Source organism: Amyelois transitella, chromosome 16 (genome assembly GCF_032362555.1).
Source record: "Amyelois transitella isolate CPQ chromosome 16, ilAmyTran1.1, whole genome shotgun sequence".
NCBI classification, from domain to species: Eukaryota; Metazoa; Arthropoda; class Insecta; order Lepidoptera; family Pyralidae; genus Amyelois; species Amyelois transitella.
Genome location: NC_083519.1, coordinates 3,109,333 through 3,129,464, shown reverse-complemented (window position 1 = coordinate 3,129,464; position 20,132 = coordinate 3,109,333). Strand labels below are relative to the sequence as shown.

Genomic DNA, 20,132 nt, shown 5'->3' with positions numbered 1-20,132 from the left:
AGAGATCATAGAAGTGTGTAGTAATGACTCATTACACCTTTGCATATACATATGTAAGTACCTACATAATTAACATGTGGATATGATTTAAAATATCGACAGTCTCGAGAAGACTGAACTGAACTGCCTGGTGGTGTGCCGGGAACCACACACGATAATAATAATAAAACGTGCGCGTACCTAGTTACATACATATAATCACGTCTTTATCCCTTGCGGAGTAGACAGAGCGTAGGTACAGTCTTGAGATTGAAATAGTGACAGGTCGCTAGCCCATCATCGCCTACAAGAAGAACCTCAAGTTTATTAACCGTCCCCCTTGGTCGCCTTCTACGATCTCCACGGAAAAAAGATACCTACGGAGTCAGCAATCAGAGTTTCTACCTGACAAATGTGTGTGGGTGGTACGGCAATGCAGAGCAGCAGTTGGCAACACCGCGTTCCCTGACATTACAATATTATTATTATCATTGTCTGTGCACGTAGGGGTGATCGGTGTTGCAAAAACATCGATGATGGCATCGATAGCCAAACATCGACACGCGATGATTATCGAAGTCATAATATCGATGTCATGCGACATTTGATTTGATGTTATTGCGAACGTCATCCAAGGTGTTCTGCGGCGTAAGCAATCAATAAAACAACCATAAAAATTGTTTATCATTCATTCATTTAAATCATTGAATTTTTTTTCGGGGGGAACACATAAAAAAATCTAACTAGGTACTTCATTTTTTTTTGTCAATCGACATTACGATTTAGATTAGGTGTCCGGGACAAAAAAAACTGTATGTGCCCGTATCATCGATGTTACGATGTATATTAATATTTATACATTTATACATGTAGGTATTTACTTAAAGTAAAATAAGATAATGTTACCAAACAATCTACTGCTGATTTATAAAACTCTTTGCACTTTTCGAACATGCTGACTCTTTGATTCTTTTAATGCTTTCTCCAACACATTGGTCATTGAATACTAGAATTTATATGAATTTATATGTATAATATATTCATATTACATCGATGATCGTCGGAAATCGATAAATATCGAGTGTCGTCGACTAATCGATGTTTCACGTGTTGAAATATCGATGTTGTAACGTTCAATCGTTCACTTCACTGCGTTTGAGTCACGTCAGTCAGTCCACTGTCCACGATCCACGTCAGTCATTCGGCTTCAGTCAGTCGTCGTACTTACGTGGTGCCTACATTGTTTATTTGTTGATCATTTAATATTTTTCACCTTTAACTGTGGTGCTGATATTGGTGTTATATTATCTGAGATGGCAGTTTCGAAGACTACGAACACCTACAATCGACAAAATTGGGAAGATTCTGTAAGTAATCATAAAGATTCAGAAGTAACATTTTTATATATGTACCTATTCATGTATTTGAAATACCATAAAACTAACTAATCATTATTTGTCTTTGCAGGACTTCCCGATATTATGTCAGACGTGTTTGGGCGATAACCCATACGTACGAATGGTATGTAATCATTTTATTTCTGTTTATTTAATTTAATACCTACTTATATGTAGGTATATATGTACATACCTGATACACATATTTTTGTCACATTATACTTATAGTGATAAAATAATATAACATGCATTAACACCTTCTTTTTCGTTTCAGACCAAGGAAAAACATGGAAAGGAGTGTAAAATATGTGTACGTCCTTTCACTGTATTCCGTTGGTGCCCTGGATCCCGCATGCGCTTCAAGAAAACGGAAATCTGCCAGACCTGTTCCAAATTGAAGAATGTGTGCCAAACATGCCTTTTGGACCTTGAATATGGGCTTCCGATTCAAGTTAGAGACGCTGCTCTCAAAATTCAAGATGATCTACCACGAAACGAAGTCAATAAGGAGTATTACATACAGAATCTGGACAGTCAGATGTCAAAGTGTGACGCAAGTCAGCCAAGCAACTCTGCATTGAAATCGAAGGGTGCTTCGGATCTGTTGTCACGTTTGGCTCGTACAGCTCCATATTATAAGAGAAATAGACCACATGTTTGCTCTTTCTGGGTGAAAGGAGAATGTCGTCGTGGAGAAGAATGTCCATATCGCCACGAGAAGCCCACTGACCCTGATGACCCATTGGCCGACCAGAACATCAAGGACAGGCAAGTATAACCATCTATTTGTGCTTATTTTTAAGATTACTCTTTACAAAGGAATACCTTGTTTATCAGTTGTTTTTTGTGTACGAGTCACTAATTTAAATCTTTTTTCAAAAACAGATATTATGGCGTAAATGACCCTGTAGCCGAGAAGTTGATGCGTCGAGCGGCTGCCATGCCGGCACTACTTCCACCTGAAGACAACACGGTCACAACACTGTATGTGGGCAACCTTCCGGACAACATCAACGAAGAGGAACTGAGGGGCCATTTCTATCAATATGGAGAAATCAGGTAAATGCTTCTTTTCAAATTATGATAATGGCAAACATGTTAATTGTACGTTTATATCATGGTTTCTTGTGGATATAGGATTAAATTTGACACAGGCAGACTCCACTCAGTACAGTAGCTGTCACAAATTGATGGTATCGGCCTGATCTTGGGTGCGCTCCCCCTTTAATAAGTTTCTTCATTAAGCTCATTAATACCAAAACAGAGATCACATGATGTTCAATCAGAATTTGTTGTTTTTTTCTAGATCCGTAACTCTGGTGTCTCGAGCTCAATGTGCCTTCGTTCAATACACAACGAGGAGTGCAGCGGAACATGCAGCAGAGAAGACGTTCAACAGGCTCGTGATCGGAGAGAAGAGGCTTACCATCAAGTGGGGAAAATCGCAAGGTAAAACACAACGTTTCATTATTTATTTGTAACAAAAGGGACTCTTTTTCTCTCTCTTCTCTTACTGTGAGGGATAACATCTTGAGTGGACTGGATGGAATGCGTGATGCCTTACTCATTAAGGAACATGAAATAATTTTTGCATCTATCATTGTTAACACTAGTATGATTTCGAAACTGACAACAATATTTTAATTTACAGGTCGACAAGGTGCAAATGAGCATAATGATATGGCTCCCAGGTTGGAGCCAGTGCCTGGGCTTCCTGGCACATTGCCTCCACCGCCAGCATTCTTGCATTCATTCCCACCTCAGGTATGTATTACTTCCATACGTTTTGGAATTTCTGAATTGGGAGTACAATTCGTACGTACCAACTAAGTAATATAAGCAAAATTTTTTGGCCGTTTGCTGTGTACCTTCACTTGTGATGTAACATTTCTACTTGCAACTATGCAATACATGTGTATGGACCATCGCCCGCCAGCAGTCATTTTACATGATAAAGAAAATTAATAATTTTGTTATATTACAGATGCAGCCACCTCCAAATCGTACGAACGACTTTTTCAACCTTCACCATTATGGAGGCCCGGGTTGGCCGGCGTGGGTCGGACCGCCGATGGGACCCGGCGCACCGCCCCCGGCGCCGGCGGGGCACCACTACCCCAGCCAGGACCCCAGCCGGCTTGGTGCCCACGCACACGCGAACGCGCTTCGAACACAGTGTTAATTGTAATTGTAAACTTTGCGATCATGTTTAAGAATTGTTGATTGTAGATAAAAGCTGTTTGCAAATAAGAAGTTGTACGATAATAATCAAGTAGGATTAGGCACAGGTCCAAATAGGACCAGACTGTAAGAAATGTTAAACACTTAGCATGCGTGTGTATAAATAGGAAAATAGAATTAATAAGGTATATTTTGTAATGATACATTAGTATCGTATGTGAATAATATACAAGTTTAACGTTTAAATTGTTTTGTTCCTTTTAAATCTCCACTCGTCTTAGTTCTTTACGTACGATTCATACTTGGTGTACGTACGTAGGTACGTACCACTTAAAAATAGTTTGTATATGATTGGCGGCCTGCTTCTTGCACGAGAAGCAAATTGTAAATGTCAATTGTAAGTTTGGATTCTTCTGATCCTATGGGGTAGTGTCGCTGGTCACACTCAGTATTCCGTCCATTCGACACGTAATAAATAGGAATATGATATATAAAATTTACATACATTTTATTGTAACGTGTGTAACCAACTGTTATATATAGGTAAGTATTTATCTACTTCTAGAAATTTTTTGGGGTAATTTAAATCCGACAATCTATCAACATTTTATGAAATGTGTCTAAAGGGCCCTGTACACGTTGGGCCACCGATGTGTAGGGGGCCATTTCTCGAAACGTTGTCGTTTTTTTGAGCACACATCTGAGTCATCTCGGCGCGTTACGCAAACAGCGTTCACACGTTGGTCACCTGATCAGTACGATATTAGGTAACAATCGTCAATCGAGAAAGTAGTGCCCCCGCCCGGCGACTATACCGTAGGTACTTGGACAAGTAGAGAGATCATAGAAGTGTGTAGTAATGACTCATTACACCTTTGCATATACATATGTAAGTACCTACATAATTAACATGTGGATATGATTTAAAATATCGACAGTCTCGAGAAGACTGAACTGCCTGGTGGTGTGCCGGGAACCACACACGATAATAATAATAAAACGTGCGCGTACCTAGTTACATACATATAATCACGTCTTTATCCCTTGCGGAGTAGACAGAGCGTAGGTACAGTCTTGAGATTGAAATAGTGACAGGTCGCTAGCCCATCATCGCCTACAAGAAGAACCTCAAGTTTATTAACCGTCCCCCTTGGTCGCCTTCTACGATCTCCACGGAAAAAAGATACCTACGGAGTCAGCAATCAGAGTTTCTACCTGACAAATGTGTGTGGGTGGTACGGCAATGCAGAGCAGCAGTTGGCAACACCGCGTTCCCTGACATTACAATATTATTATTATCATTGTCTGTGCACGTAGGGGTGATCGGTGTTGCAAAAACATCGATGATGGCATCGATAGCCAAACATCGACACGCGATGATTATCGAAGTCATAATATCGATGTCATGCGACATTTGATTTGATGTTATTGCGAACGTCATCCAAGGTGTTCTGCGGCGTAAGCAATCAATAAAACAACCATAAAAATTGTTTATCATTCATTCATTTAAATCATTGAATTTTTTTTCGGGGGGAACACATAAAAAAATCTAACTAGGTACTTCATTTTTTTTTTGTCAATCGACATTACGATTTAGATTAGGTGTCCGGGACAAAAAAAACTGTATGTGCCCGTATCATCGATGTTACGATGTATATTAATATTTATACATTTATACATGTAGGTATTTACTTAAAGTAAAATAAGATAATGTTACCAAACAATCTACTGCTGATTTATAAAACTCTTTGCACTTTTCGAACATGCTGACTCTTTGATTCTTTCAACACATTGGTCATTGAATACTAGAATTTATATGAATTTATATGTATAATATATTCATATTACATCGATGATCGTCGGAAATCGATAAATATCGAGTGTCGTCGACTAATCGATGTTTCACGTGTTGAAATATCGATGTTGTAACGTTCAATCGTTCACTTCACTGCGTTTGAGTCACGTCAGTCAGTCCACTGTCCACGATCCACGTCAGTCATTCGGCTTCAGTCAGTCGTCGTACTTACGTGGTGCCTACATTGTTTATTTGTTGATCATTTAATATTTTTCACCTTTAACTGTGGTGCTGATATTGGTGTTATATTATCTGAGATGGCAGTTTCGAAGACTACGAACACCTACAATCGACAAAATTGGGAAGATTCTGTAAGTAATCATAAAGATTCAGAAGTAACATTTTTATATATGTACCTATTCATGTATTTGAAATACCATAAAACTAACTAATCATTATTTGTCTTTGCAGGACTTCCCGATATTATGTCAGACGTGTTTGGGCGATAACCCATACGTACGAATGGTATGTAATCATTTTATTTCTGTTTATTTAATTTAATACCTACTTATATGTAGGTATATATGTACATACCTGATACACATATTTTTGTCACATTATACTTATAGTGATAAAATAATATAACATGCATTAACACCTTCTTTTTCGTTTCAGACCAAGGAAAAACATGGAAAGGAGTGTAAAATATGTGTACGTCCTTTCACTGTATTCCGTTGGTGCCCTGGATCCCGCATGCGCTTCAAGAAAACGGAAATCTGCCAGACCTGTTCCAAATTGAAGAATGTGTGCCAAACATGCCTTTTGGACCTTGAATATGGGCTTCCGATTCAAGTTAGAGACGCTGCTCTCAAAATTCAAGATGATCTACCACGAAACGAAGTCAATAAGGAGTATTACATACAGAATCTGGACAGTCAGATGTCAAAGTGTGACGCAAGTCAGCCAAGCAACTCTGCATTGAAATCGAAGGGTGCTTCGGATCTGTTGTCACGTTTGGCTCGTACAGCTCCATATTATAAGAGAAATAGACCACATGTTTGCTCTTTCTGGGTGAAAGGAGAATGTCGTCGTGGAGAAGAATGTCCATATCGCCACGAGAAGCCCACTGACCCTGATGACCCATTGGCCGACCAGAACATCAAGGACAGGCAAGTATAACCATCTATTTGTGCTTATTTTTAAGATTACTCTTTACAAAGGAATACCTTGTTTATCAGTTGTTTTTTGTGTACGAGTCACTAATTTAAATCTTTTTTCAAAAACAGATATTATGGCGTAAATGACCCTGTAGCCGAGAAGTTGATGCGTCGAGCGGCTGCCATGCCGGCACTACTTCCACCTGAAGACAACACGGTCACAACACTGTATGTGGGCAACCTTCCGGACAACATCAACGAAGAGGAACTGAGGGGCCATTTCTATCAATATGGAGAAATCAGGTAAATGCTTCTTTTCAAATTATGATAATGGCAAACATGTTAATTGTACGTTTATATCATGGTTTCTTGTGGATATAGGATTAAATTTGACACAGGCAGACTCCACTCAGTACAGTAGCTGTCACAAATTGATGGTATCGGCCTGATCTTGGGTGCGCTCCCCCTTTAATAAGTTTCTTCATTAAGCTCATTAATACCAAAACAGAGATCACATGATGTTCAATCAGAATTTGTTGTTTTTTTCTAGATCCGTAACTCTGGTGTCTCGAGCTCAATGTGCCTTCGTTCAATACACAACGAGGAGTGCAGCGGAACATGCAGCAGAGAAGACGTTCAACAGGCTCGTGATCGGAGAGAAGAGGCTTACCATCAAGTGGGGAAAATCGCAAGGTAAAACACAACGTTTCATTATTTATTTGTAACAAAAGGGACTCTTTTTCTCTCTCTTCTCTTACTGTGAGGGATAACATCTTGAGTGGACTGGATGGAATGCGTGATGCCTTACTCATTAAGGAACATGAAATAATTTTTGCATCTATCATTGTTAACACTAGTATGATTTCGAAACTGACAACAATATTTTAATTTACAGGTCGACAAGGTGCAAATGAGCATAATGATATGGCTCCCAGGTTGGAGCCAGTGCCTGGGCTTCCTGGCACATTGCCTCCACCGCCAGCATTCTTGCATTCATTCCCACCTCAGGTATGTATTACTTCCATACGTTTTGGAATTTCTGAATTGGGAGTACAATTCGTACGTACCAACTAAGTAATATAAGCAAAATTTTTTTGGCCGTTTGCTGTGTACCTTCACTTGTGATGTAACATTTCTACTTGCAACTATGCAATACATGTGTATGGACCATCGCCCGCCAGCAGTCATTTTACATGATAAAGAAAATTAATAATTTTGTTATATTACAGATGCAGCCACCTCCAAATCGTACGAACGACTTTTTCAACCTTCACCATTATGGAGGCCCGGGTTGGCCGGCGTGGGTCGGACCGCCGATGGGACCCGGCGCACCGCCCCCGGCGCCGGCGGGGCACCACTACCCCAGCCAGGACCCCAGCCGGCTTGGTGCCCACGCACACGCGAACGCGCTTCGAACACAGTGTTAATTGTAATTGTAAACTTTGCGATCATGTTTAAGAATTGTTGATTGTAGATAAAAGCTGTTTGCAAATAAGAAGTTGTACGATAATAATCAAGTAGGATTAGGCACAGGTCCAAATAGGACCAGACTGTAAGAAATGTTAAACACTTAGCATGCGTGTGTATAAATAGGAAAATAGAATTAATAAGGTATATTTTGTAATGATACATTAGTATCGTATGTGAATAATATACAAGTTTAACGTTTAAATTGTTTTGTTCCTTTTAAATCTCCACTCGTCTTAGTTCTTTACGTACGATTCATACTTGGTGTACGTACGTAGGTACGTACCACTTAAAAAATAGTTTGTATATGATTGGCGGCCTGCTTCTTGCACGAGAAGCAAATTGTAAATGTCAATTGTAAGTTTGGATTCTTCTGATCCTATGGGGTAGTGTCGCTGGTCACACTCAGTATTCCGTCCATTCGACACGTAATAAATAGGAATATGATATATAAAATTTACATACATTTTATTGTAACGTGTGTAACCAACTGTTATATATAGGTAAGTATTTATCTACTTCTAGAAATTTTTTGGGGTAATTTAAATCCGACAATCTATCAACATTTTATGAAATGTGTCTAAAGGGCCCTGTACACGTTGGGCCACCGATGTGTAGGGGGCCATTTCTCGAAACGTTGTCGTTTTTTTGAGCACACATCTAAGTCATCTCGGCGCGTTACGCAAACAGCGTTCACACGTTGGTCACCTGATCAGTACGATATTAGGTAACAATCGTCAATCGAGAAAGTAGTGCCCCCGCCCGGCGACTATACCGTAGGTACTTGGACAAGTAGAGAGATCATAGAAGTGTGTAGTAATGACTCATTACACCTTTGCATATACATATGTAAGTACCTACATAATTAACATGTGGATATGATTTAAAATATCGACAGTCTCGAGAAGACTGAACTGCCTGGTGGTGTGCCGGGAACCACACACGATAATAATAATAAAACGTGCGCGTACCTAGTTACATACATATAATCACGTCTTTATCCCTTGCGGAGTAGACAGAGCGTAGGTACAGTCTTGAGATTGAAATAGTGACAGGTCGCTAGCCCATCATCGCCTACAAGAAGAACCTCAAGTTTATTAACCGTCCCCCTTGGTCGCCTTCTACGATCTCCACGGAAAAAAGATACCTACGGAGTCAGCAATCAGAGTTTCTACCTGACAAATGTGTGTGGGTGGTACGGCAATGCAGAGCAGCAGTTGGCAACACCGCGTTCCCTGACATTACAATATTATTATTATCATTGTCTGTGCACGTAGGGGTGATCGGTGTTGCAAAAACATCGATGATGGCATCGATAGCCAAACATCGACACGCGATGATTATCGAAGTCATAATATCGATGTCATGCGACATTTGATTTGATGTTATTGCGAACGTCATCCAAGGTGTTCTGCGGCGTAAGCAATCAATAAAACAACCATAAAAATTGTTTATCATTCATTCATTTAAATCATTGAATTTTTTTTCGGGGGGAACACATAAAAAAATCTAACTAGGTACTTCATTTTTTTTTTGTCAATCGACATTACGATTTAGATTAGGTGTCCGGGACAAAAAAAACTGTATGTGCCCGTATCATCGATGTTACGATGTATATTAATATTTATACATTTATACATGTAGGTATTTACTTAAAGTAAAATAAGATAATGTTACCAAACAATCTACTGCTGATTTATAAAACTCTTTGCACTTTTCGAACATGCTGACTCTTTGATTCTTTCAACACATTGGTCATTGAATACTAGAATTTATATGAATTTATATGTATAATATATTCATATTACATCGATGATCGTCGGAAATCGATAAATATCGAGTGTCGTCGACTAATCGATGTTTCACGTGTTGAAATATCGATGTTGTAACGTTCAATCGTTCACTTCACTGCGTTTGAGTCACGTCAGTCAGTCCACTGTCCACGATCCACGTCAGTCATTCGGCTTCAGTCAGTCGTCGTACTTACGTGGTGCCTACATTGTTTATTTGTTGATCATTTAATATTTTTCACCTTTAACTGTGGTGCTGATATTGGTGTTATATTATCTGAGATGGCAGTTTCGAAGACTACGAACACCTACAATCGACAAAATTGGGAAGATTCTGTAAGTAATCATAAAGATTCAGAAGTAACATTTTTATATATGTACCTATTCATGTATTTGAAATACCATAAAACTAACTAATCATTATTTGTCTTTGCAGGACTTCCCGATATTATGTCAGACGTGTTTGGGCGATAACCCATACGTACGAATGGTATGTTTGGAGAGAGAGAGAGATTCTCCAGGGTTTGTAGTTCAGAATAATACTCCGTTTCAGAAGGTGAGAATGGAATGGTTTATTTACAAAAGTTGGACATATTTATATAAAACTATTTACAAAGGAAAATGCAAGGACGAATCATAAATACGGAATTATTACCAATGAAGAAGAGAGATTATTTTTAACAAATCAGAAATATCGAATTATAGCCAATAGTGTGATTGTATTTACAAGTAGAAATCTATCGAAAAGTTTTTGAGGATAATAAAATTGATTTGCATAGATTTCTGAGAATTTTGCATTGCTGTCTCTTGAGTCTGGATAGCTCCGTCTCGTTTCCGCTACACGTGTCGAGCTTGAGTTTCTGTGACGCCCGGTGCGGCCGCAGGCGCGCCGAGGGCGCCACGTGCGGTGTGCACGCGATGTTTGTTGGGCGAAACTTGCTTGCGTATAAAACCGTCTTGCTGCTTGCTCCCCGCCTCAGTGTTAATTTGAACTTGCGGCGTGAGGTCGCGCTCGTGATGCTCTCGCGAAGTGCAGTGTGCGCGTCGAACTCTTGAGTTGTGTTGTTTCGGACGGAGATCCGATGGACAATAATGCAGTGTGAACAATTGGCGTGTGAAGATGCTGATGCTGCCTGGAAGAACTGCTGATGCACGATGTGTGGCATGTCCATGTGCACGCACTCACAAAACAGTTCTTTTCAGAACTAGCTTCTTCTGGTTTCTGGGCAACGAAGTCGGCATGATATTAAAGTGCTTGATTTGTTTTATTCATCTCTTATATATATATGTATTATATCTATTATATCCTGGTAAGGTTTGGGTATTGTGAAGGTAACTGTTGTTCTTGTTATTCGGTAAGGTAAGCTTGTTGGTAAGTATGTTGGTACTTGATGGTAAGTATGCTGGTAGCCACAGTACTCCCCCTCAAGTGAAACGTACCGGCAACCTGACGGCACGGCCGACACGAGTTTTCTTATCCATTTGTTGTGGCGTCATGTTGCTCGTATTGACCGGAGCGGGAATTTTCTGTGGTGAGGTACTTTCTTGCGCCTGTGCCTTAGCGATAGCTTGACTTTGACCTAGTGTAGCTTGAGCTTGAACTTGTGTTGACATTGTTGATGAATTTGCGATGTCGTCGTCTTGCAATAGGTAGGCAGGTTTGAGTCGGTCGATTGAAATGTTTGACTCGCGATCCGGTAGTTGAATTGTGTAGTACTTGTCCGTTAGTCTCTTGATAACTCGATAAGGGCCTTCGTATGGTGATTGAAGTGACTTCTTAACGGCGTCGACACGAACAAATACGTGTGTGCAATCTTGTAGGTCTTTATGAATGAAGATGCGTGGATTGCTGTTGTGATGTACTGTTGACTGTTGCGGGCTATGTTCTTTGATGGTAGATCGTAGTTTTTCGACGAAGTTGTAGTCCATTGATGTAGGTATTGATGACGTAGTGAAAAATTCACCCGGTAGACGTAAGTTATAGCCATATGTGAGTTCGGCTGGGCTAACTTCAGCGTCTGTGCGTAGGGTGGCGCGTAATCCGAATAGTACTGTAGGTAACTCGTCGATCCATGACCTTGAACTTGATAGCCGGGTGCGTAGTGCGGTCTTCAGTGTTCTGTGCCAGCGTTCGACGATACCGTTTGATTGCGGATGGTATGCCGTAGTGCGATTTTTCGTGATTCCCATAAGCTTCATAAGGTTGTTGAAAAGTTGACTTTCGAACTGACGTCCTTGGTCGCTGGTGAGTGTTGTAGGGCATCCGAATCTCGTAATCCAGTGGTTGTAAATTACTTCGGTAACTTTGTCAGCTGTTATTTCCTCGGTAGGTATTGCTTCGGGCCATTTCGTTTCGCGGTCAATCATGGTTACTAGGTAGCGATAACCTTGAGGTGTCGTAGGTAGCGGTCCGACGATGTCCACGTGTACGTGTCGAAAACGTTCAGTTGGCGGGAATTTCGAAACTTCGCTGTAGGTATGGCGTTGAACTTTGTTTTTTTGACAATCGATGCAGCTTTTCGTCCATCTTGAGATGTCGCTATTCATTGACGGCCAAAAATATTTCTGAGATGCCATCTTCCGTGTTGTGCGTGTACCGGGGTGGTTGATGTTGTGTACACTCTTGAATACTTCTTCACGATATTGTTCGGGGATGTATGGTCGTATGTTCGATGTTGATGTTTCGCAGTAGAGTTCGACGTCGGTGTTGGGAATGATGATTTTCTTGAGACAGATGTTGTCTTGTTTTTGTAAGTCGAGTACAGATGTGTCTTCGTGTTGGGCTTTTGCAATTTCTTCGTAATTGATTGTAGACGGGAATGACACTGCTTCTATGCGACTTAGGGCATCGGCTACGATGTTGTTTTTTCCGCTCACATGGCGTATGTCGGTTGTGAACTCGCTGATGAATAGGAGTTGTCGGGTACGGCGTGGCGTTTCTGTAGTCGACGTTATTTTGTGCATAGCGAACGTAAGAGGTTTGTGATCGGTGAAGATGATCAGTGGACGTCCCTCGAACATTTTTCGGAAGTGTTTGACGGCCATGTAGATTGCTTGTAGTTCTCTGTCGTATGTTGAATATTTTGTTTGTGCGCTGGAAAACTTCTTAGAAAAATAGCCAAGTGGTTGCCATTTTTCGTCGATGTATTGTTGTAGCACGGCGCCAGCTGATTTATCCGAAGCGTCGCAAAATAGGGCGTAAGTAGCATCGTGGGACGGGTGGGCGAGTAAAGCAGCGTTGCATATGCTGTTTTTACATGCTTCGAATGCGTCCGATGACTCTTGTGTCCATTGTATGACGGTTTTGTCACGTTTCTTGACGTTGTGGAGATGTGCATTGAGTGGTGCTTGGATAGATGCGGCGTTAGGTATGTGATCGCGGTAGAAATTCAACATACCGAGAAAACGCCGTAGTTCTTCGATAGTGTTGGGCTTGGGGTACTTTGAGATGATGTCTACCTTTTCAGCTGGTGGTTTGATACCATCTTTGGATACGATGTAGCCCAAGAACTTTACTTCAGGTTGGCCAAAGTGACATTTTGCTGGGTTGATGGTAATGCCATGTTCTTCAAGTCGTTCGAGTACTTGCCGTAGGTGTTCACGGTGCTGGGTTTCGTTTTCTGATGCTATGAGTACGTCGTCGATGAATGGAAAGACGAAAGGTTGTCCTCTGAGTACTTGGTGGATGAAACGTTGGAAGGTTTGGCCTGCGTTCTTGAGACCTGGACACATTCGTGGGAATTCGAATAGTCCCATCGGTGTGATGATGGCTGTCTTCTCGATGTCTTCCTCACGAACCATCAGTTGTTGATAAGCTCGATTTAAATCCAAAACTGAGAATATGGTCTTCCCGGCAAGCTGGTAGGTGAAGTCTTTAACCCTTGGTACTGGATAGCGGTCGGGTTTGGTGATCGCATTGAGACGGCGATAATCACCACAGACTCTGATGTCTCCGTTCTTCTTTGGTACGACGTGAAGTGGTGATGACCATGGGCTCTTGCTGGGTCGACAAAGTCCTTGTTCAATCATGTTTTGGAACTCTTGTTTGACTTTCTCGTAGCAATGAGGTGGTATGGGACGAGCTCGGCAGTGAACAGGTTGACCTTCAGTTTCGATGTAATGTTGAACGTTGATCTTGCTATTGTTGATATTCATGGCGGTGAGACGAGTAATTCCGGGATAATCGGCGAGTATCGCGTGATACGAATTATTCGAGTCTATACTGCGTATTGTAGGTACAGATGTTGCTCGAACAGGGGCGTTGACCTTTAGACTCGTAACGTTGTCGATTAGTCTTTTGTTTTTGAGATCGACGATGAGTTGATGATGTTTGAGAAAATCGGCTCCCAGGATCGGCTTCGATACGTCTGCAACGATGAATTTCCACTTGTATGGACGACGTAGGTTGAGATCAAGTTCGAGTGTTTTTTCGCCGTATGTTGATATGACGGTGTTGTTGGCGGCATACAGCTTGTAGGGTAGCGGCTTAGTTAGGCTGGTTTTTAGCCTAGGTATAGCCGAAATGTTCGCACCGGTGTCCACCAGGAAAGATAAACCAGTCTTTTTATCTGTGACGAATAGGCGGTATGTACATGGGAGAACGCTGGGTTCCGCCTCGGCCAACGTTCGGTCTAGTTTTCCGGCTTCTCGATGTAGGAACAGGGCGATGTACATTTTCTCGCTTGTGCTCCAAAACGTCGGTGGTAAAAACAATGTGGCGATGGCGAATTATCTCGTGAGTTGGGACGAGAATAGTTGCGGTTCCGGGACTGGGATCGATTTCTTCGATAATTGTTGTTGTTGTTGTTGTTGTATGGCGGCCTTGATTTCAGTTCGGCGATTTCGACGGAAAGTTTTCTTAATTCATTTATAAGAAATTGTGTATCTGACGGTTGCGATGATGACTGGGCTTGTGATGATAATTGCGACGACGTGGTTATGTTGATGGCGGAAATTTCCCGATGTTGTTCCATCATTTTGTCGGCAAGTAGGGCAAGCTCTTCTAATGCGGTTGTCGTGCTGAACGATTCGCTTACGGCGAGGACAGAGCGAATATGTGCCGGTAGATGGTTGGTCCACATGAGTCGTAGTGTGGCGTCGGGAATTCTGTCTCGAGCGAGATCGCGCATCCGCCGTAGCAGGTGGGTCGGTTTTTGGTCGCCTAGCTCCATTTCGGACAGAAGCTTTTGGAATTGCCGGCTGTCCGATTCTTCATAGGCGGTGATGAGACGCTCTTTGATCGCCTGGTATGGGTTCGTCTCTGGCGGATTGTAGAGGAGGTCGCTGATTTGCTCTATGTCTTGCTTTTCGAGACGAGCGATGACCATCTGCGCCATCTTCTGTTCACCCTTCCTTTGGTCGTGGGTGGCAGCCTCGAAACTGTAGAACCATAGACGTGGTCGGTCGCGCCAGAATGGTGGTATCCGCAGAGCGAGGGATATGTTGGCGATTTCGGGCTGGTTGTGGACGTGGGCTGGATCGGGCTGTGTGGACTGCGATGCGGCGGCGGCGGCGGCATTTGCGGCAGATTTTTCGGCGTCCATGATGATTCCTTCTTTTGTTGCAGTCGGGCAGAGATTCCGCGTTGAAATTTTCTTTCTTCAGGAATTTTTCCGCTGGGCCGACGAGCAGGGATTCTTCTTCTTGATGTTGTTCAGTCGGAGGTCACCAATTTGGAGAGAGAGAGAGATTCTCCAGGGTTTGTAGTTCAGAATAATACTCCGTTTCAGAAGGTGAGAATGGAATGGTTTATTTACAAAAGTTGGACATATTTATATAAAACTATTTACAAAGGAAAATGCAAGGACGAATCATAAATACGGAATTATTACCAATGAAGAAGAGAGATTATTTTTAACAAATCAGAAATATCGAATTATAGCCAATAGTGTGATTGTATTTACAAGTAGAAATCTATCGAAAAGTTTTTGAGGATAATAAAATTGATTTGCATAGATTTCTGAGAATTTTGCATTGCTGTCTCTTGAGTCTGGATAGCTCCGTCTCGTTTCCGCTACACGTGTCGAGCTTGAGTTTCTGTGACGCCCGGTGCGGCCGCAGGCGCGCCGAGGGCGCCACGTGCGGTGTGCACGCGATGTTTGTTGGGCGAAACTTGCTTGCGTATAAAACCGTCTTGCTGCTTGCTCCCCGCCTCAGTGTTAATTTGAACTTGCGGCGTGAGGTCGCGCTCGTGATGCTCTCGCGAAGTGCAGTGTGCGCGTCGAACTCTTGAGTTGTGTTGTTTCGGACGGAGATCCGATGGACAATAATGCAGTGTGAACAATTGGCGTGTGAAGATGCTGATGCTGCCTGGAAGAACTGCTGATGCACGATGTGTGGCATGTCCATGTGCACGCACTCACAAAACAGTTCTTTTCAGAACTAGCTTCTTCTGGTTTCTGGGCAACGAAGTCGGCATGATATTAAAGTGCTTGATTTGTTTTATTCATCTCTTATATATATATGTATTATATCTATTATATCCTGGTAAGGTTTGGGTATTGTGAAGGTAACTGTTGTTCTTGTTATTCGGTAAGGTAAGCTTGTTGGTAAGTATGTTGGTACTTGATGGTAAGTATGCTGGTAGCCACATATGTAATCACTTTATTTCTGTTTATTTAATTTAATACCTACTTATATGTAGGTATATATGTACATACCTGATACACATATTTTTGTCACATTATACTTATAGTGATAAAATAATATAACATGCATTAACACCTTCTTTTTCGTTTCAGACCAAGGAAAAACATGGAAAGGAGTGTAAAATATGTGTACGTCCTTTCACTGTATTCCGTTGGTGCCCTGGATCCCGCATGCGCTTCAAGAAAACGGAAATCTGCCAGACCTGTTCCAAATTGAAGAATGTGTGCCAAACATGCCTTTTGGACCTTGAATATGGGCTTCCGATTCAAGTTAGAGACGCTGCTCTCAAAATTCAAGATGATCTACCACGAAACGAAGTCAATAAGGAGTATTACATACAGAATCTGGACAGTCAGATGTCAAAGTGTGACGCAAGTCAGCCAAGCAACTCTGCATTGAAATCGAAGGGTGCTTCGGATCTGTTGTCACGTTTGGCTCGTACAGCTCCATATTATAAGAGAAATAGACCACATGTTTGCTCTTTCTGGGTGAAAGGAGAATGTCGTCGTGGAGAAGAATGTCCATATCGCCACGAGAAGCCCACTGACCCTGATGACCCATTGGCCGACCAGAACATCAAGGACAGGCAAGTATAACCATCTATTTGTGCTTATTTTTAAGATTACTCTTTACAAAGGAATACCTTGTTTATCAGTTGTTTTTTGTGTACGAGTCACTAATTTAAATCTTTTTTCAAAAACAGATATTATGGCGTAAATGACCCTGTAGCCGAGAAGTTGATGCGTCGAGCGGCTGCCATGCCGGCACTACTTCCACCTGAAGACAACACGGTCACAACACTGTATGTGGGCAACCTTCCGGACAACATCAACGAAGAGGAACTGAGGGGCCATTTCTATCAATATGGAGAAATCAGGTAAATGCTTCTTTTCAAATTATGATAATGGCAAACATGTTAATTGTACGTTTATATCATGGTTTCTTGTGGATATAGGATTAAATTTGACACAGGCAGACTCCACTCAGTACAGTAGCTGTCACAAATTGATGGTATCGGCCTGATCTTGGGTGCGCTCCCCCTTTAATAAGTTTCTTCATTAAGCTCATTAATACCAAAACAGAGATCACATGATGTTCAATCAGAATTTGTTGTTTTTTTCTAGATCCGTAACTCTGGTGTCTCGAGCTCAATGTGCCTTCGTTCAATACACAACGAGGAGTGCAGCGGAACATGCAGCAGAGAAGACGTTCAACAGGCTCGTGATCGGAGAGAAGAGGCTTACCATCAAGTGGGGAAAATCGCAAGGTAAAACACAACGTTTCATTATTTATTTGTAACAAAAGGGACTCTTTTTCTCTCTCTTCTCTTACTGTGAGGGATAACATCTTGAGTGGACTGGATGGAATGCGTGATGCCTTACTCATTAAGGAACATGAAATAATTTTTGCATCTATCATTGTTAACACTAGTATGATTTCGAAACTGACAACAATATTTTAATTTACAGGTCGACAAGGTGCAAATGAGCATAATGATATGGCTCCCAGGTTGGAGCCAGTGCCTGGGCTTCCTGGCACATTGCCTCCACCGCCAGCATTCTTGCATTCATTCCCACCTCAGGTATGTATTACTTCCATACGTTTTGGAATTTCTGAATTGGGAGTACAATTCGTACGTACCAACTAAGTAATATAAGCAAAATTTTTTGGTCGTTTGCTGTGTACCTTCACTTGTGATGTAACATTTCTACTTGCAACTATGCAATACATGTGTATGGACCATCGCCCGCCAGCAGTCATTTTACATGATAAAGAAAATTAATAATTTTGTTATATTACAGATGCAGCCACCTCCAAATCGTACGAACGACTTTTTCAACCTTCACCATTATGGAGGCCCGGGTTGGCCGGCGTGGGTCGGACCGCCGATGGGACCCGGCGCACCGCCCCCGGCGCCGGCGGGGCACCACTACCCCAGCCAGGACCCCAGCCGGCTTGGTGCCCACGCACACGCGAACGCGCTTCGAACACAGTGTTAATTGTAATTGTAAACTTTGCGATCATGTTTAAGAATTGTTGATTGTAGATAAAAGCTGTTTGCAAATAAGAAGTTGTACGATAATAATCAAGTAGGATTAGGCACAGGTCCAAATAGGACCAGACTGTAAGAAATGTTAAACACTTAGCATGCGTGTGTATAAATAGGAAAATAGAATTAATAAGGTATATTTTGTAATGATACATTAGTATCGTATGTGAATAATATACAAGTTTAACGTTTAAATTGTTTTGTTCCTTTTAAATCTCCACTCGTCTTAGTTCTTTACGTACGATTCATACTTGGTGTACGTACGTAGGTACGTACCACTTAAAAAATAGTTTGTATATGATTGGCGGCCTGCTTCTTGCACGAGAAGCAAATTGTAAATGTCAATTGTAAGTTTGGATTCTTCTGATCCTATGGGGTAGTGTCGCTGGTCACACTCAGTATTCCGTCCATTCGACACGTAATAAATAGGAATATGATATATAAAATTTACATACATTTTATTGTAACGTGTGTAACCAACTGTTATATATAGGTAAGTATTTATCTACTTCTAGAAATTTTTTGGGGTAATTTAAATCCGACAATCTATCAACATTTTATGAAATGTGTCTAAAGGGCCCTGTACACGTTGGGCCACCGATGTGTAGGGGGCCATTTCTCGAAACGTTGTCGTTTTTTTGAGCACACATCTGAGTCATCTCGGCGCGTTACGCAAACAGCGTTCACACGTTGGTCACCTGATCAGTACGATATTAGGTAACAATCGTCAATCGAGAAAGTAGTGCCCCCGCCCGGCGACTATACCGTAGGTACTTGGACAAGTAGAGAGATCATAGAAGTGTGTAGTAATGACTCATTACACCTTTGCATATACATATGTAAGTACCTACATAATTAACATGTGGATATGATTTAAAATATCGACAGTCTCGAGAAGACTGAACTGCCTGGTGGTGTGCCGGGAACCACACACGATAATAATAATAAAACGTGCGCGTACCTAGTTACATACATATAATCACGTCTTTATCCCTTGCGGAGTAGACAGAGCGTAGGTACAGTCTTGAGATTGAAATAGTGACAGGTCGCTAGCCCATCATCGCCTACAAGAAGAACCTCAAGTTTATTAACCGTCCCCCTTGGTCGCCTTCTACGATCTCCACGGAAAAAAGATACCTACGGAGTCAGCAATCAGAGTTTCTACCTGACAAATGTGTGTGGGTGGTACGGCAATGCAGAGCAGCAGTTGGCAACACCGCGTTCCCTGACATTACAATATTATTATTATCATTGTCTGTGCACGTAGGGGTGATCGGTGTTGCAAAAACATCGATGATGGCATCGATAGCCAAACATCGACACGCGATGATTATCGAAGTCATAATATCGATGTCATGCGACATTTGATTTGATGTTATTGCGAACGTCATCCAAGGTGTTCTGCGGCGTAAGCAATCAATAAAACAACCATAAAAATTGTTTATCATTCATTCATTTAAATCATTGAATTTTTTTTCGGGGGGAACACATAAAAAAATCTAACTAGGTACTTCATTTTTTTTTTGTCAATCGACATTACGATTTAGATTAGGTGTCCGGGACAAAAAAAACTGTATGTGCCCGTATCATCGATGTTACGATGTATATTAATATTTATACATTTATACATGTAGGTATTTACTTAAAGTAAAATAAGATAATGTTACC

The 20,132-nt window shown here is 41.5% G+C and overlaps 3 protein-coding genes across 3 annotated transcripts; all 3 read left to right on the top strand.

Moving 5' to 3' along the window:
• Window positions 1–1,123: 1,123 nt before the first annotated feature.
• Window positions 1,124–3,803, top strand: LOC132902640 (pre-mRNA-splicing factor RBM22-like). Its single transcript, XM_060948579.1, has 7 exons — window positions 1,124–1,346; window positions 1,447–1,500; window positions 1,651–2,144; window positions 2,262–2,435; window positions 2,683–2,825; window positions 3,028–3,140; window positions 3,361–3,803. The coding sequence occupies exons 1-7, from the start codon at window positions 1,293–1,295 to the stop codon at window positions 3,556–3,558; spliced, it is 1,230 nt and encodes a 409-aa protein (XP_060804562.1). The 5' UTR covers window positions 1,124–1,292; the 3' UTR covers window positions 3,559–3,803.
• A 1,697-nt stretch (window positions 3,804–5,500) lies between these two features.
• On the top strand, window positions 5,501–8,181 carry LOC132902633 (pre-mRNA-splicing factor RBM22-like). The gene is made up of 7 exons (XM_060948572.1): window positions 5,501–5,723; window positions 5,824–5,877; window positions 6,028–6,521; window positions 6,639–6,812; window positions 7,060–7,202; window positions 7,405–7,517; window positions 7,739–8,181. Exons 1-7 carry the CDS (start codon window positions 5,670–5,672, stop codon window positions 7,934–7,936), a joined length of 1,230 nt encoding a protein of 409 aa, XP_060804555.1. The 5' UTR covers window positions 5,501–5,669; the 3' UTR covers window positions 7,937–8,181.
• A 1,697-nt stretch (window positions 8,182–9,878) lies between these two features.
• On the top strand, window positions 9,879–18,659 carry LOC132902642 (pre-mRNA-splicing factor RBM22-like). Its single transcript, XM_060948581.1, has 7 exons — window positions 9,879–10,102; window positions 10,203–10,256; window positions 16,507–17,000; window positions 17,118–17,291; window positions 17,539–17,681; window positions 17,884–17,996; window positions 18,217–18,659. Exons 1-7 carry the CDS (start codon window positions 10,049–10,051, stop codon window positions 18,412–18,414), a joined length of 1,230 nt encoding a protein of 409 aa, XP_060804564.1. The 5' UTR covers window positions 9,879–10,048; the 3' UTR covers window positions 18,415–18,659.
• The last annotated feature ends 1,473 nt before the right edge of the window (window positions 18,660–20,132 follow it).